The sequence below is a fragment of the Thermobia domestica genome, chromosome 13 (genome assembly GCF_964235325.1).
Source record: "Thermobia domestica chromosome 13, izTheDome1.hap1.1, whole genome shotgun sequence".
In the NCBI taxonomy this organism is placed as follows: Eukaryota; Metazoa; Arthropoda; class Insecta; order Zygentoma; family Lepismatidae; genus Thermobia; species Thermobia domestica.
The window spans coordinates 175,439,930-175,457,136 of NC_137466.1; the positions used below are offsets into that span (position 1 = coordinate 175,439,930).

A 17,207-nucleotide genomic window follows, 5' to 3' on the forward strand; every position below is an offset into this window, starting at 1 on the left:
AGAAAACTGAACATTAGTGCACGGTGACTATCTTGGGTGAGTAACTGCAGCAAAAAAGCGCTGTAGTACGGATTCGTATGATGAATAGGACAGACACTGGTAGTACACAGTGAGAAACCTCTCCGAATTCTCAAAGATAGAGGACTGTGGATAAACGTTTCGCTGAAGCAAATGTGTCAACAATACCGGTATGTTTGTTATATGACTGCAACAGCATCCAAGGCGATGATGATATGCAGAACTCGTAGGAAGATATCAAGAGGAATGAAACAGTGGATGAAAACAAGGCCTAGTTGAGAGGTGTACATTGAAGAGGAGTCGGTCTATGATTTTCAAACCTCCAATTACAAACGCCAACGCGGAAGCGTGAGAAAGATGGCATCGAGAGTATAAAACATGGACCACAGTTGACTGGAAGAGAGTAATATGATTCGATGAGTCAACTTTCGGTGTTTAACAATACGGCGGATTTATGTATCGCAGACATCCAAAAAGGTGTATGCCCCAGACTGCGTATTTTTCACCACTAAACATGTCAGCGACTCTTTGCTGGTATATATTGGCCACAATTTAATAGTATTCCGTTACAGAATAATGATGCACTCTTTCAAGATGAAGATAAACCCTTTAAGGCGTGATTTTACGAACATCAGAAGCAACTTAAGAACCATCTTGCCCATTCAGTTCATCGACTTGAACACTACTGAACATTTATGATCAGTAGCAAGAGCGGTGAGTCAATACAGATTTCCTCCTCCATTTACACTGCATGAACAACAGACCACATTTCTGTGGTAACGATTTGCCTCTATTTCGTGACGAATACAAGCTTTACAATAGGCTATTTATGGAAAAACTCCGTATTAATCAGGTAAGTTGCACCTGTTACGGATTCATCATTTTTTGATATCTTTCTGTAAATTAAAATGTCGAGAACATATCACATGCACTACCGACTTGTTGCAAGCTTCTCCTATCTATATATATTGCATAACTTCTGAAATTGCATAATCTAAAAAGAAATATCCTGTTTTGAGTTGAGTTGATTTTAGTTTAGCGTCCCTTTCAGCAGCGAGGCTATATGAGACGTGGACCTACTGATTAACGTGGAATCCGAACCACACGAGCTCCCGCCGGGAATCCATATCATGTTTTGATATCACCATATTGAGGAAAATGTAAACATTTCCTGACTAAACCTCTCACGTACAGCCTAATGATACATTCAAACAAATTACTGATGCTATGCAGACAGGCATCACCGTCTGAAAAATGGGATTCGAACAATATGTACTCCAAGTGGCCATCAACACCTAAGAGCATGCATGTGATCACTCGTCAATTCATATGGTATGTTCTTTAATTCTTAACTTTTTAATTCACATAAAGCCTAACGTGAATACTACAGTTCGTACCTATATCTCAATCTATTCACAGAAATTAGCACAGTATCTGCATCGCATCCCACATGAAATATATGAATCTTTTCGTATCTGATTTGTGCAGCTAGTAGAAGGTTTATGCATGACGTACGTCATGAAAATTTACTATATTCCAGACAAGCAGCGGGCTCTGCCCCGTGGAATGAACGTCCAGTAAGACGGACAACGGCCACAGCTTTCCCTTTGCATTACAGTTTTACAGCAAGCTTTGTAGTTTTCAGACATGGCTTTGAAATATAAGCAAGCGAGTTTTCTGTATAAATTTTGCAAAATTCCCGAGATCCTTCATCTGCTGGGGATACTCCCAAAAATCTTTCGTTCGAGAAGAGTTACGAGATGTCTTTCTAAAAATAATAATGGAAATCCTTACTATTTATAGTCATTTATAGCAACTTCCTGCGATTCACAAATACATAATGTTAAAAATTTTTGTATGGAACAACGAGTGCTTAGGCATCAAATTTTGTGGCAGTGTATTGCATTCACCTTTGTGTTCAAGAGAACCCGTTAAAATTTTTCTTAGTATGGACAGCCAGGAAAAACAATTTCACTCAGACTAATGGAAATATTACTCGAAAAATAATTATGTAAACTGTTTAGCGATAATTTGCGAATTGTTTACAAATTTTAAGCCTTGTTATATAAACCAAGGATATCAATTACAATCACAATAAAAACATAACAGTTAATCCATACATAACCACACATGCCTTTTCTTTTGTTTGTAATTTTGGAACAAACTGATGAATGAATAAGCACTTGGATAAAGTATGGAAGATAACGTTCTTTTTACGTTAAGAATTATTCTATTCCATCAGTTATTTCAGAAGTTACAGACAAAAGAAAACGAAACAGGTGGTAATGTATTTAAAGGAGTGATATCACACAATAAATTTACGTGGAGCCTAGTAATTGAAGCTATAGGGTACATATAAGAAAAGTGACTTATCATGTACCTTCGTTTTCTTCCTTTAATTGTAATTTTCAATCCATACGCGTATCTTCTTGAGCAACGGTTTATGCTGCATCACCGGACCCTTTGCCTTACATCTCTAATTATGGTTTATAGCTTTCGTATATATAAAATACAAAATTTACACAGAGTGTAACGTAAACTTTATTTCAGATTTTTTAAAAAATCATTCCTATTATCTGTCACTAATTTTAAATCTTTCATATAAGAGCAAAGTGGACTTAAAATTACAGTAACAGTTAATACGTGATAACAAAAACAAACTGAAATAAAGTCTAAGAATACTCTGTGTGAAATTTGTATTTTATAGGAAAACTAAAACCTATAATTGGAGGAGTCAAGGAAAAGATTCGGTGATGAAGCATAAACCGTTGCTCAAGATGATCTCCGCGTGAATTAAAAATTACAATTAAAAGAAGAAAACGAAGGTGCAATGTAAGTCACTTTTCTTACGGGAAGCCTGCTAATTTTGCAACGTTCCATGAAGAGACATAAAAAGCACCTACTACTAACTGAACAAATACGTTAAAAAAAAAAAAAGGCGTGTTATTGTGTTAGTTGACCTGTCTAACCTGGGTTAATGCTGTAGTAAAATTCTTTCCATTCATCAAGCCACACCTCAGCTAGCCGTGCGTTGTTATGATTCACAATTTTAGAAGTACCTCCAGGAAAGGTATAAGGGGTGGATTTGCGAAAAACATGGCCAACGTGGGAGCAAGTGGCTATTTCTAGTTTGCCACCACACATCCAAACCTACAAGAGCAATACATTCTAAGGTTATCTGTGGTAAGTGCAACAACATACAGACACACACGCGCATTGGTACCTCCTTGTGTTAATAGTCCCTCATTTCAAGTGCATCCTTTCATCCTGCCTTTGCCTAGTTCCACAGTATTAATACCTTGGATCATATGTCATTAGTATTATATTAATTACGGTTTCTTATTTCAAGTATTTTTAAAAAATATTAACCATCTTTCTATTCCGAATTGATTTACAATAAACCTAACCGGCTGTGCGCAAGAATTTCTTGAACCATATAAAATTACGAATCAAAACATGGGAAGCTTTTGCTCATATTACTTCTGTTCTATGAAGCTTATCGAATAATCTAGAACTATATAAGAGAAACTATATGATTGCATGAATTATATAAAAGCCAAATACTCAGTATGACTCCAGAAACTGAACAGAATATTTCTAGTCTGCGGTCAGAATTTACATAAACCTATAACACACACACACATTCCTTCCCCTTACGTTAATACTTTAATGTTCTAAGAAATTTCGGAAGATAATCCAAAATATTTTGACAACTATTACGATTTAAAGTAATTCCCAACATGTAAGTGCAAAAGTATACTAGCTTAAATGCTCATTTTTCGCACGGGAAGAATAAGTTTACGAAAAATACATTAAAAACTCAGCTCTACCTAAGCGCTATGCTTCATTTTTAACGATGCAGCCGTTATTCCTTATTTGAAAAATATAAATTTTCCACCTTCGTAGAATACAAATTTTATTCACGAGTGTAATGAAAAATACCAGGTCTATTCAAACGCTAACTACGTTCAGAAAGTTATGCTAAACTTTTTTTTTTTTTTTTTTATTTGTTTGTCCATTTTATGAGTATAAAGTGGGGAACTAAAATATTGTAGAACTTGCATCTTTCCCCTTTTAGAAGGTCTTTTTCGGAAACTGGTACAAAGCATAACCGTGTGCTTTTTAAACAGAATACAGAAGGAAATAAATAACGACCATGTATGACCGTGTATGAGAATGTAGATTTTGTTCTTTTCATATTATTTTATGTGAATTTCAATACCTGTTAATTACAAGGTCATAAAAAAAGTTCTTGCCGTTCTAGAGCAGTGGACGGTACATACCTATAGGTTTTGAAGTAATCTTCATCAGCATCCAACACCTTTTGCCAACGTTTCTGCAGCTGAACAATACCCTGGTGATAAAACTCGGCGGTCGTGAATACAAAGAAGTTCGTGAGTGCGTTCTGCAGATCTCCCTCATTTGCGAAGAATCTCCCACGGAGATGGCTGTCGAGTGAGGTGGTATGCTTCGGAGTATCATGGAGTACCACTTTTTGTCACCAGTGAGCAAGCGATCAAAGATGGGTGTGTTCAGTTGTTAAATGCGCAACAACAGACAGACTGTCACTCGTTGTACACTCACGTCCAAAATGATTGTCGCATATCTATAACTGTCTTCTTGTAAGAATATAATTTGATAATGATTTTGCAGGGTACTTTTAATACTGATACTATGTGTATAATCGGGAAATGTATATTTTTAGTAAGTTTCATAGGAAAAGTAAATACGAAAATTAGAATGAGTAAAACAAAATGTTGCTAAATGGACAAGAAAGGTTTATTTTCGTTTTATTGATGTTACTTACTGCTCTTTTGACATGAAATTTGCCACATACATGTCTTTGCCTATTACACACATACTAACGTTATAAGAAATACCGGACGAATTCGTTATCAAATTATATTCCTACAAATACATACGACAATAATTTTGGACATGAGTATACCTTGTTAGCTGCCGACAATGTGTGGGGTACCCACTTGCTTAATTTGTATGACTTCCCTATTCCATGAAGGTGCAGTCTGACTGTTTCAGCGAAAACATGGAACCTTTCTGCAAAATCATTATACGTCAGACTATCCTCCTCAATGGTTGCTTTCAGGGCCTTGTCATCCAACATATGTGGTCGTCCACTGCGAAGTTCATCCAAAAGGCTCGCATCTCACGAATGAAATTTCTGGAACCAATGCCTGGCGGTGCGTTCGTTCCCGGCACTCCCCCCAAATGCCTGGTATATGCGGCGACTTGACATGGCTGACAGGTTCCTGACATATATTACTGACGGTCGATGGTCAGACTAACTCGCGATCGCTTAGCAGGCACGTGCGTCACTTCGTTTCTTCTGTGTAAGCGCATGATTAATGGGACATCAAAAACGGCAAGAACTTTCTGGGTTACCTTGTATATATTAGGCTCTTCTTTAAAAAAAAAATCTTGCAACCAAGTAATCTTACATCTTTCTTAATAGTATGTTAAGTATAGACTGCGGTACTGATTCAATACGATACGTGATTAAAGCATAGACTCCCAATGTAATTAATTTCTACATTCTTAATCCATAAATCTCTACTTTTAGCGTTGTGAGAACTAATTCAATGAAGATCAACATAGAATATTGTTGAGTTTCCAGTAAGAAATGAACCCAGGATTACATTCTAAAGGCGGACGAGTAGCTATTATGCAACGCCGTATTCTAATGTGATGCTAATTACCCACACAAAGGTCACCTATTTTACTTGGAACATTCCATATCGTACAACAGAAGTAAATGTTTCGAAGAAAGAATACTTTTCAAAAAGGAAAATATTTCTATTTTATTACGACGGTATTTAACTTTTATTCATTTCGATGTGAATTCCCTAATTATCCCTAATCAGCTTCCTCGTAAGTTTTAAATGGAAGATTTTTTTTTCAATATTTCGCACAGGCTTTATTTTTTTATTATTATTATTTTTACTACTAATGACAGTATGACACAAGGTAAGTGTTAAACTGTTACCGAAATATATGTTACTAGAAACAATTATCGCTAATATTACTCCTTTTGTTTTCAGTTTAATCTACCTGGATTCATTGCATAATAGAAATCACGCCACTCATCCATCCAGACTTCTGCAACACGGGCAGCATTATGCAAAACAATTTTGGAGACACCCCCTGGGAATGTGTAAGGAGATTTGTCACGAAACACATGCCCAACATGGGAGCAAGGAATAATTTCCAAAATGCCACCACACTGCCACACCTGCAAACAATTGGGGCCCATTAAATTTATTTCCATTCCGCAAACCATTAGCAAGTTAAACCAGATTAAGTCTTCGCTTCATCTTCATGATCCTTGAAAAACGTTCATAGTATATTTCCACAGGCGATGAGTTGCAACAACTTGTTAACAGTACATTACAAAACAAAAAAGATAAACCCAATATGTGATTCTCTTACGGGAAACATAATGCAGTAACGGACAATGTAAAAGTGACAGAAAAAAGATAAAAATTATTAACTTTTCGTAGTCCACTGGTAGCAAATTATCTCCATTTTACTTATAACTTCCCTTGATTTTTTTTCACAATATTACCCAGAGGGAAACAAAATGTTGGGTTTGGAGTTGTTATTTTTGTATGTAACATACTGCTTACAAATAACTGCAACATACTGCTTATGGACGCTGATCAGACAGGGTTTATTTCAGTACTTTAAATCATTACTTCAATACTTAAGCAGACTATAGATACTGCAAGTTAATGTAATCATTCATTTATTTTTAAGTAATTAGTTTTTGAAGTATTCGCCGTCAAAATATGCCTCTAGTCCCATTCTCTGAAGATTATCCCAACATTTCATTCCGAACTCTGAATATCCGAATAATATGAATAGACTACTTGAAGATGAAATAATAAAAACTGGATATTGCTTTTCTAAAAGAAGCTATCCCAATCCTGTCATGTACAATTAAGCGTATGTTTAGACATGGTGATTATCTCTGCTTCCATGCCGGACTCTCAAGCTTACTAGAAAATTGTGCTCTATATTGGAAAAATGCTTAAGAAATGTCTTCATGATCGGAATTCAAGAATCAATTACGATGAAGCGATGAATATATATATATCTATCTCAGTACTTACCTTATTACGATGCACTCTGAAAAAGAAGACAATGAAACACACACACACACACACACACACGAATAAAACAAAATGCAAAGGGAGAAAAATACATATGAATACATTATAGTAACCATTCTGTTAACATTTCCAGTGAATCGTTGAGCCCATTTTCTGAGGAGTCTATAATACAGAAAAAGAGAACTTTAATAATTTTCTTTTCTGAGAAATTTTACTTTCCTATAAGTGAAAAACCAAACCAAAACCACTTGAGAGTAACGGCCCATTTGTGAGGCTAAGCCTGCTCCAGCGCCATCTGCTAGCAACCGGCTCATTTATGTCCACCCTAGCGGCGAGCACGTGGTCAGCGCGCTGCGACGCCCTGTCCCTAACAGACGCATCAGGAGCTTTCTACACCTAGAAGCCGTCATGTCTTGTTTTCACGTGACTCCCCAGTCTGCCTCACGACGCTTGGTGGACGCCGAAAATATCGAACCCAAGACCACGCGAACATGAATCCAACGCTCTAACCACTAGAACTACGGTGTTCCCTACTTCCCTGTAACAGAGTGTCCACTAAAATTACAAAATGAAATTTCGTGACTTTTTCGTGACCTTTTCTTTACCAAATCACAAAAATTTTCTAACATTTTGAAGAGCGAATTTGGGTGCGAATTAGGCCGAATTTTCATCCATGCGATAGAAACGTACTTTGCTTGCGATTTGGTAGCGTCTACACCCGACCATAGACATTTTTGGTGGTGAATTTTGACGTTTTATAGAACAAAATTTTCCAATCTGTACTTACATTTGCACAGTTTAAAAAAATCGTGACCCAAAAGCTAAATTTTGTGACTTTTTCGTGACTTTCATGACAGTTTTCTAATTTCGTGACTTTTTCGTGACATTCGTGACTTTCGTGACCGATAGACACCCTGTGTAAGTATTGTCGATAAACATTTTCACAGCTATCACTTAACATGTTGTATGCCAGTCTCTATTAAGTTTCTCAATTTAAGTTTTTGCTTTGCGTCATTAAGTAACACCGTTCCCCATCACACTACCACGTCTCCCAACAGCTGGATTACAAGCCCACGCCACCGGCCCCAGCTATTAAGCTTTCACGTTATCCCAGCGACAATGCTGAATACTATTTTTACAACTAGTCCTGGATGGTCGGAATTTTGGACAAGCCTATCAAAGGTATCTTATCTTTTCTTCTAATGCCTTTCGATACACACATTTGTTTAGCATTCACTAACTTTCTATCACATTTCACTTTGCTGTATTACCAGTGATTTAACTGATATAGTTGAATGTGTGATTTTTAAGTAGTTTAAAATTAATCTGCGAACCCAATACCACTACATTTCAACTTCGTGATACCTTTCATATTCAGAAATCTATAGTGAAACATTCACACGAACATATTCGGAAGTGTTATTTCTCAAGCATAAACGCAAAATGTGAACTTGAATGTGTCCCAGATATCTTGAAGGTGACCCGCTAAATGACTGATGATTAATAAATAGTGTTATACTAGCACTTGAATAGTTTACTGAACTTTCTTACATCACAGTACAATTACCTCTAGCACTCCCTTATTGAGCTAAGATTAAAGAGCTAATTCACTTCTTGAAAAAAAAACATGTTTTTCTTCGTAACTTTGTCAAAGATCACGATGCAGTTTCTTGATGTCACTCATCAAGGGTTTCCAACCAGTTACTAATTCACTGCAGAACTCAATGTCCAGTGACAATAATAAAAAGTACCTATTATAACAATAAAATAATTACGATGTGCATTTCTTTCATTGTTTTTCACATTATTTTTCTCAGATGATGGTCAATTGTATGCAACAGTTTGTATGTATGGAAAGACTTTAAAAATCCGATCGCTGACGTATGCACAAAATTTATTTACAAACATGACAAGGATTATGAAGTTGAATATCACTAATAGAAATTTCAATTTAATAACAATTAAAAATATAATAATACCGTATTCGCGGATAAATGGCTTAATAGTTTGTTTCCTTCACTTTTGACCGCAGCTTATTTATCTTCAAGAAGCATTTTTAAAAAAATTAATTTTGAAATCTTGAACTATGAAACACATTTTTACGGATACAACAATTTTATATCCGAGTGAACAAAATTTGTTGACAACCTTTTGTTTGACCATACATCTCCATTTTACAAGTGATTGTTTTAGGGGGCAGATTATTAGATTACCGAACATATATTTCTAGTCTAAGTCTCGGCACTTAAAAGCCATGCACTTTGAAATCATGCAAGTGCAAATTAAAGCGAGCACTTTGTTTTTTTTTTCCAACTCTATAAAATTAACGTAACTAAACATACTGCATGCAATGTTAGAACTCGAAAACTTTTACTTATGATGGGGGGAAACCTAAATTCGGTACAAATACAATGCTAGCTTATTCGGTATATAATATTATGCTAATACGTCCACTCACTCTGAAAGACATTTCTAAGTTTTCGCCTCCCCAAATATCCATTCCTTCGTCGTATGCTCCCAATTCGTAAAAATAATCTTTGTCTATTGAAAACAAGCCTCCAGCCATTGTAGGTGTTCGCAATGGTGCTGTCCTGTCTCCACTTCTCCGATCCATTTCTCGCTGTGGTACACGATACCTGGAACATTCCATGCATAACGAATACAATCACTCACAAAACTCACTTCCAACTTCCCAAGCACAAACCGTCAAAAATACACACTTAATGCAATGAGGGAACCTTACAATAAATATTACACTCACAAAGAGTTTTACCAGATTTCAGAAATGTAACTTCATGACTACATCATGACTTCTGCTTATCTTGGGTACTAAATTTAAGCATTAATAACTAGGTAGTTCATCATATTTAAAAGGAGGAGGAGGGGGTTAAGAAACTAACGACGGAAGTTTTGTTTTTTAAAAAATATAGGATAATGTAATCTCAAAAACACTCCACGTTTCAAAGCAAACTTCAGTTGCTGCTCTAACTAACTTGTTTGGAAAATATGTAAGTAATTTAATTATAATCTTGGTGTTTGTCTTCTGTACAGATTAATATATAAGGTTATATTTGACTTTCTTGGCCCTTTATTATTAACTTCTTGACATTTTCGTAACCCATATACATCTGATTTGCACGAAATATTTAAAAACAAGATTTTTAAGTTTCTATACAGATTTGAGAAAAATGTAACGGAGAGACAATATTTCTAATATTTAATTAAAATATATCACACAGCTCAGTGGAAATTACTGGAAGTTTTAACACAATAAGAAGGTTTGATATACACTTGGTCTGATGCTTCTCTATGCCAAGCATGGGTAATTTATCGGTAATTTGAGTGAAATTCACAAAATGAAAATAATAATCATTGATATTAATTGTTTTGAGACTGTTCCTATTATCGAAATCTCAATAGGTATGGGTTCGAATCTGATATATAAAAGAATAGGCTGCATTTGGATTTATTATGGGAATGAACGACGCAAAATACAAATAACTCCATTTGTCACTCAATGTAGTGTAAATCTTATGTTACCTGACGGCAATATCCAATAGTTCCATCGTGCTAAAGAGCACATCAATTTTTGTAGCCAAAGAATCTATTCTCAATAATAAATGGATTTTCCTTTGCAAAGTTTTGAAAATAATTAGAATCAGCAAGACGGCTTGACAATATATCCGCCAAAATCAAGAGATTGTCGATACATTTTATTGGAAATTTGTGTTAACACTGGTGTTAGATTTTCGTCGGGGAAATTGTTTCATTTTATTTATTTTTGTAATTACGTATTAGCAATTTAGTTATCTCTTATTTGAATTTTTCACACAGTATTTCATTATAATCTTTTCAGAACCAGGTGAGAATCCTTGTACCTTGGTATCTACTGAGAATTTAGCACAACTAATTTATCATTCAAAATGAAAGGTTGTTCGCTAATAAATGAAGGAAATAGTAGGTCCATATTCAATCCTCCGTGATTTCGAGTATGTTGGAGTGACGAATTCGAGAATACTATCAGCAAATCACGTCAGCAGGTAGTAGCCGCAAAATACAGATGATATGTGCAACATTTTGGGACAGAATGATGTGCATATAATTTTGCTGCATGGTTTGACACACAGATATAATGTTGCAGAAACACACACTGTAACATCGTAAATGCTGGGACTTAACTTCACACAACAAAGTGTGACGCTGGTTTGAAAATTTTCATTCCAGGGACCAGACTCTCCAAAATAAGGAAAGATACATATCTGCATATCGCAGATGAACAACGATAAAAGGTGTGACTGTCAGTTAAATTTATTTTTTCCTTACTTCTTTCCCCTCTACGCTCACCGTCAACTAGCAGCTTGAGGCTATTTCTGCGTTATCAGTGTGTTTCAATAGAATCATAGAAATAACTTTCAATTTTCACATGCTAACGGTAGGGCTATTTTGCGCTAATCATGCTTATGAATATTAATATGTTCATTCATTCATTCTCCTATAATACTAGTATGCATGGAAGAGAAAAATCTGATTTTAGATGGAAGGGGACTTTTTTTTTTCTTCGAACAATACTCCATACATTCAGGTATTGTACGAAAGTGAAAAAATGACAATATACCTCACTCCAAAAATGTGTGTTAAAATCATATTAATTCAGTATTTAATCGATAAAAATTAACTGCAGAATTATTATCCCACATACTTATAGTCCAGTCAACGTACGTAAAAAAGATACTTTACCTTGAACAAATTGCAATAGAAATGAAACATGTGCCAAAATGATGCTGAACACATTCTAAGCAAACCTGAAAAAGGCCTCAAGAATATTCAGTCTGGAAAGTCGTTAAATTCAATATGGCCGCCGTTGGTGGTCATTTACGGCAGACATAATAAAAAACGGAGTAACAAAATTACAGGCGCAACATCCCTCATAAAAGTTGTTCACCATTATGTATCCTTTCAAATGAGGCATTGAACATTCCTCTAATATACAGGGTGTCTTAAAAGTCCCCTGATAGAAGGTAACTATTATTATCCGAGTTAAAACAAAATGTAAGAGGGGAAACCGTCTCCAAATATGTTGTTTTCAATTTAAAGTGAAGGAATTTTTTTAATCGGACGAGCCGTTTGTGCTGTACACTCTTTATGTGCCCAATGTTAAATGAAAGTGCAACGTTGCCATTTACCGAGAGGTAGATAAATTTGGTAAGAGTATGATGAATGGAGGCATGTTTGAAATAGAAGCTGGCCATCGACACTTTAGCATAAAAGACAGTAACTTCGTTCACTTATATTGTGGGTCCCAGTAGTCAACGTTGCATTTTCATTTAACATTGGGCGTATAAAGAGTGTATAGCCCAAACAGCTCCTCCGATTAATAATAATAATAATAATAATAATAATAATAATAATAATAATAATAATAATAATAATAATAATAATAATAATAATAATAATAATAATAATAATAATAATAATAATAATAAAATCCTACACTTTAGATTGAAAACATAGTTGGAGACTGTTTTCCCCTCTTAAATTTTGTTGTAACTCTGATAACAGTGTTACCCTATGTTAGGAGACTTTTGAGACAACATTATCTACACATACTAGACCCTTTATGCTTCTTGTAAGTGTAAATGTAACTCTGTCTGTGGTTATTGTTTTCAAATGGCTGAATGGTTGAATACTGAACTGTAACTGATGATTTTAATTTTATTTATCTCAGAAGGAATGCCAAGGAATTCAGAAAGCGAGTGAATTATGTGCAGCTGCAGTGACAGTGAATGTCCTGGAAAAAAGTACATCAAGAATACCGAAAGAAATGTGAATTTCAGTCAAATCAAGAAGGATACGCAATCAAGAATACCGTCTGATAAAGAGACATCTCCAAGTATTCTGCGTTCAAATTCGTTAGCATTTCATTTTGCTCTTAACTGTTTGTTTTGTGTAAGCCTGATAGATATGACAGTAAGTGGAAGGATCACCGTCTAATACCACTAAAAGTTAATAATTTTCAATAAACAATATTGAAATTATGTGAAGAACGCAATGGTGATTGGGCCATGACTGTAAAAAGTTGTATTGAATATGCCAGAGATTTGTTTGCGAAAGACGCACTGTACCACACTACTTGCAGTGTAAATTTTGGAACAGGAAAGGGGATTCCAAGAAAGATGACGAAGCAGATGTCATCAGGTGAATACGAAACGAAGAAAAAAGGCAAGCCCATGCAGACTGAAAGAGAGGATACGTTCTTGCGAATAGTTGAGTATTTGCAAGATGAACAATGATAGCAGGGAAGAAATCACTAAAACTGAAATAAGTAGTAAAGTACAGTTGTTACTTTCAAAGGGGTACCTCCCAGAATCCTTCAATACTATTATGAGAAGAACATCAGAAAAGATACTGCATCTCAGAATATTAAATTGAATACCTGTTACGGTACAGGGTGTCCAATAGAAAGCGGGAACCAAAAACGTGGTGCATCTGCAAACCCAAACCAACCTGTACTGGAGCTTGCATCAGTTTTGGTCGAGCTAACTGGATTATACACTGACCCAAGGAAGCGATTTTCGTTTCAGTGTGTGCAACTGTAGCGATCTATTTTAGAAATACTCTTAACACCACAGGAAAAATTACATAGCACTTTCAAGATTGTACCCGTCATTGGAAGGGTAGTACTATTTTGATGTTTATGCACACTTTATTGCATCATGGACTTTATTGCACACTTTTATTAACTTGGCTGCAGTTTGCACTAATCTCAACTGCTCCTCCACAGTAATTTTTCTGATGTTTTCAGCGTAAAAGTCTTGAAGGATTCTAGCAGATGTCTCTTTGAAAGTAACAACTCCACTTTACCATTTATTTCAGTTATAGTGATTCCTTCCCTGCTATCATTGTTCATCCCCCAAATACTCAACTATTCGCAAGAACGTATCCTCTCTTTCAGTCTGCATGGGCTTGCCTTTTTTCTTCGTTTCGTATTCACCTGATGACATCTTCTCCCTCATCTTTCCTGGAATCCCCTTTCCTGTTCCAAAACTTACACTGCAAGTAGTGTGGTACAGTGCGTCTTTCGCAAACAAATCTCTGGCATATTCAATACAACTTTTTACAGTCATGGCCCAATCACCATTGCGTTCTTCACATAATTTCAATATTGTTTATTGAAAATTATTAACTTTTAGTGGTATTAGACGGTGATCCTTCCACTTACTGTCATATCTATCAGGCTTACACAAAACAAACAGTTAAGAGCAAAATGAAGTGCTGGCGAATTTGAACGCAGAATACTTGCAGATGTCTCTTTATCGAACGGTATTCTTGATTGCGTATCCTTCTTGATTTGACAAATTCACATATTTCTTTCGGTATTCTTGATGTACTTTTTTCAGGACATTGGCTGTCAGTGCAGCTGCACATAATTCACTCGCTTTCTGAATTCCTTGACATTCCTTCTGAGATAAATAAAATTAAAATCATCAGTTACAGTTCAGTATTCAACCAATCAGCCATTTAAAAACAATAACCACAGAGAGTTACATTTACACTTACAAGAAGCATAAAGGGCCTAGTATGTGCAGATAATGAATAAAGTACAGGGTGTGTCAAAAGTCCCCTAACATAGGGTAACACTGTTATTAACAGAGTTACAACAAAATGTAAGAGGGGAAACAGTCTCCAACTATGATGTTTTCAATCTAAAGTGTAGGATTTTTTTTTTTTGTTACACACTCTTTATACGCCCAATGTTAAATGAAAATACAACGTTGACATTTACTGGGACCCACAATATAAGAGAACGAAGTTACTGTCTTTTATGCTAACATGCCAATGGCCAGCCCCAATTTCAAACATGCCTCCATTCATCATAATCTCACCAAATTTATCCACCTCTCGGTAAATGGCAATGTTGCATTTTCATTTAACATTGAGCACACAAAGAGTGTACAGCACAAACGGCTCGTCCGATTAAAAAAATATCCTTCACTTTAAATTGAAAACATCATATTTGGAGACGGTTCCCCTCTTACATTTTGTTTTAACTCTGATAATAATAGAGTTACCCTCTATCAGGGGACTTTTAAGACACCCTGTACATTAGAGGAATGTTCAATGCCTCATTTGAAAGGACACATAATGCTGAACAACTTTTATCAGGGATGTTGAGGCTGTAATTTTGTTATAAAGTCACATAATTACTCCGTTTTTTATTATGTCTGCCGTAAATTACCACCAACAACGGCCATATTGGATTTAACGACCTTCCCGACTGAATACTCTTGAGAACTCTTTCAGGTTTGCTTAGAATGTGTTAAGCATCATTTCGGCGCATGTTTTATTTGTATTGCAATTTGCTTGAGGTCAATCCTTATCTTGACTGGACTATTAAGAACATATCATATTCATCAAGAAATTTTGTATTAGACAACATATTTATACCTTTCCTTTATATATGTAAATATGTAAGTCTCCAACAAAAAGATAATTTTGAGCAATAGATGCCATGAGTGAGTTTACTTTCAAGCATAACCAGTTTGAACTTGTGTCCCTTTATACAAGTCAATTTATAGCATCAAGGCAAAAGTGATGTAAATATAAAACACATCAATGCAATACACATGTTCACACAAACTCTGCGAGGCACTTAAGACATAACATGCAATTTAATACATTTTTCTTTAACTTATTTAACATTATACTCACCACCTGAAATTCAGTTTCCAATTGAAGCCTCCCCAAGTCATATCTGAAGCTGTGATATATTCGAAAGTTTCATCCGAAATTACATCAATTATTGGACACACAACTGTTTTCCTGTTGAATAAACATTTAATTATTTAAGTAACAATCTTAAAATACCTGTCAAAGCAAATATGCATAGTTTTCTAAGAAAGAAACACGATCTATACTACAATGTACTAATATAGCTTAAATCTAATTTATTTAATTCCTTATTCAACCAGATGTAGTTCATGACAAAGGTATTTAATCTTTACCTCTGGATTTGTCTTTCGAACTCGCTGTTCAAGAATAACAATTTACTATAGTTCCACACTGCACTATTTCCTACGCGTTTCACCACAATGAAGTATTTATCGATGAACGAAGTAGATAGCAAAAAAACATTGTATCAATGTTAGTTCGAAACTAATGTTCTAATAATAAATTTCGATCGTTATGTACACTCATATCCAAAATTGTCGCATGTCTATAAATATATAGTTGTAGGAATATACTTTGATAACGAATTCGCCCGGTATTTCTTATAATGTTAATATGTGTATAATCGGCAAAGACATGTATGTGGCAAATTTCATGTCAGAAGAGCAATAAATAAGAACAACAAAACGAAAATAAAACTTTTTTGTCCATTTAGCAACATTTTGTTTTACTCATTCTAATATCCGTATTTATAATTCTTTTCCTGTGAAATTCACCACAAATATACATTTCGCGATTATACACATAATATCAGTATTAAAAATACCCTGCAAAATCATTATCAAATTATATTCTTACAAGTAGGCAATTATAGATTTGCGACAATCATTTTGGACATGAGTGTACATAAGTAATGTACACTGACATTAGCTATATTTTCTACAATTTACTTGAACAAATACAAATACTAATTCTACTGACCTATTATCAACAATTCTTGCCAAAAGTGGTTCCAACCATCCTTCTGTACATTCACAGTGAGCATCCAAGAATGTTATTACTTGTCCTTTAACATGTTTGGCTCCAAGTAATCTAGCTCGAATTAATCCAGAACGTTTTTCTGTTCGAAACACATGTACTGGCACGGGAAGTTTAGACACATACTCTTCCAACTGCTTACCCAAATAATCTGAAAAATAACACATCACATAATACTTTGGCATGGTCCTCATAAAGAGAACATTTTACGAAATAATTTGGTGAAAACCTACGTTTGGGTGAGAGAAAGTGATTTAGTTAAGTCTCAACATCAGGGTATTAATTTATCTACATCTTTATAAAATAATAATAAAAACGAAACTGCCTTCATTTTTCTTCAAAACTGCTCTAACTACA

General features: G+C 35.1%; 1 protein-coding gene across 2 annotated transcripts in view; it reads right to left on the bottom strand.

Annotated features, from left to right (window-relative positions):
• Pgant5 (polypeptide N-acetylgalactosaminyltransferase 5) overlaps nt 1-17,207 on the bottom strand; it is a 78,616-nt gene that overhangs the window by 27,523 nt on the left and 33,886 nt on the right. Inside the window, exons 4-7 of one of the 2 annotated variants that reach the window (XM_081736941.1) lie at nt 16,794-17,001; nt 15,855-15,965; nt 9,604-9,781; nt 2,988-3,168 (exon numbers count right to left, since the gene is read on the bottom strand). In XM_081736941.1, the coding sequence (XP_081593067.1) occupies nt 2,988-3,168; nt 9,604-9,781; nt 15,855-15,965; nt 16,794-17,001 (678 nt within the window). Of the gene's footprint in view, nt 1-2,987; nt 3,169-6,084; nt 6,266-9,603; nt 9,782-15,854; nt 15,966-16,793; nt 17,002-17,207 lie in introns of both variants that reach the window. The other variant, XM_081736940.1, reaches the window with a different exon arrangement.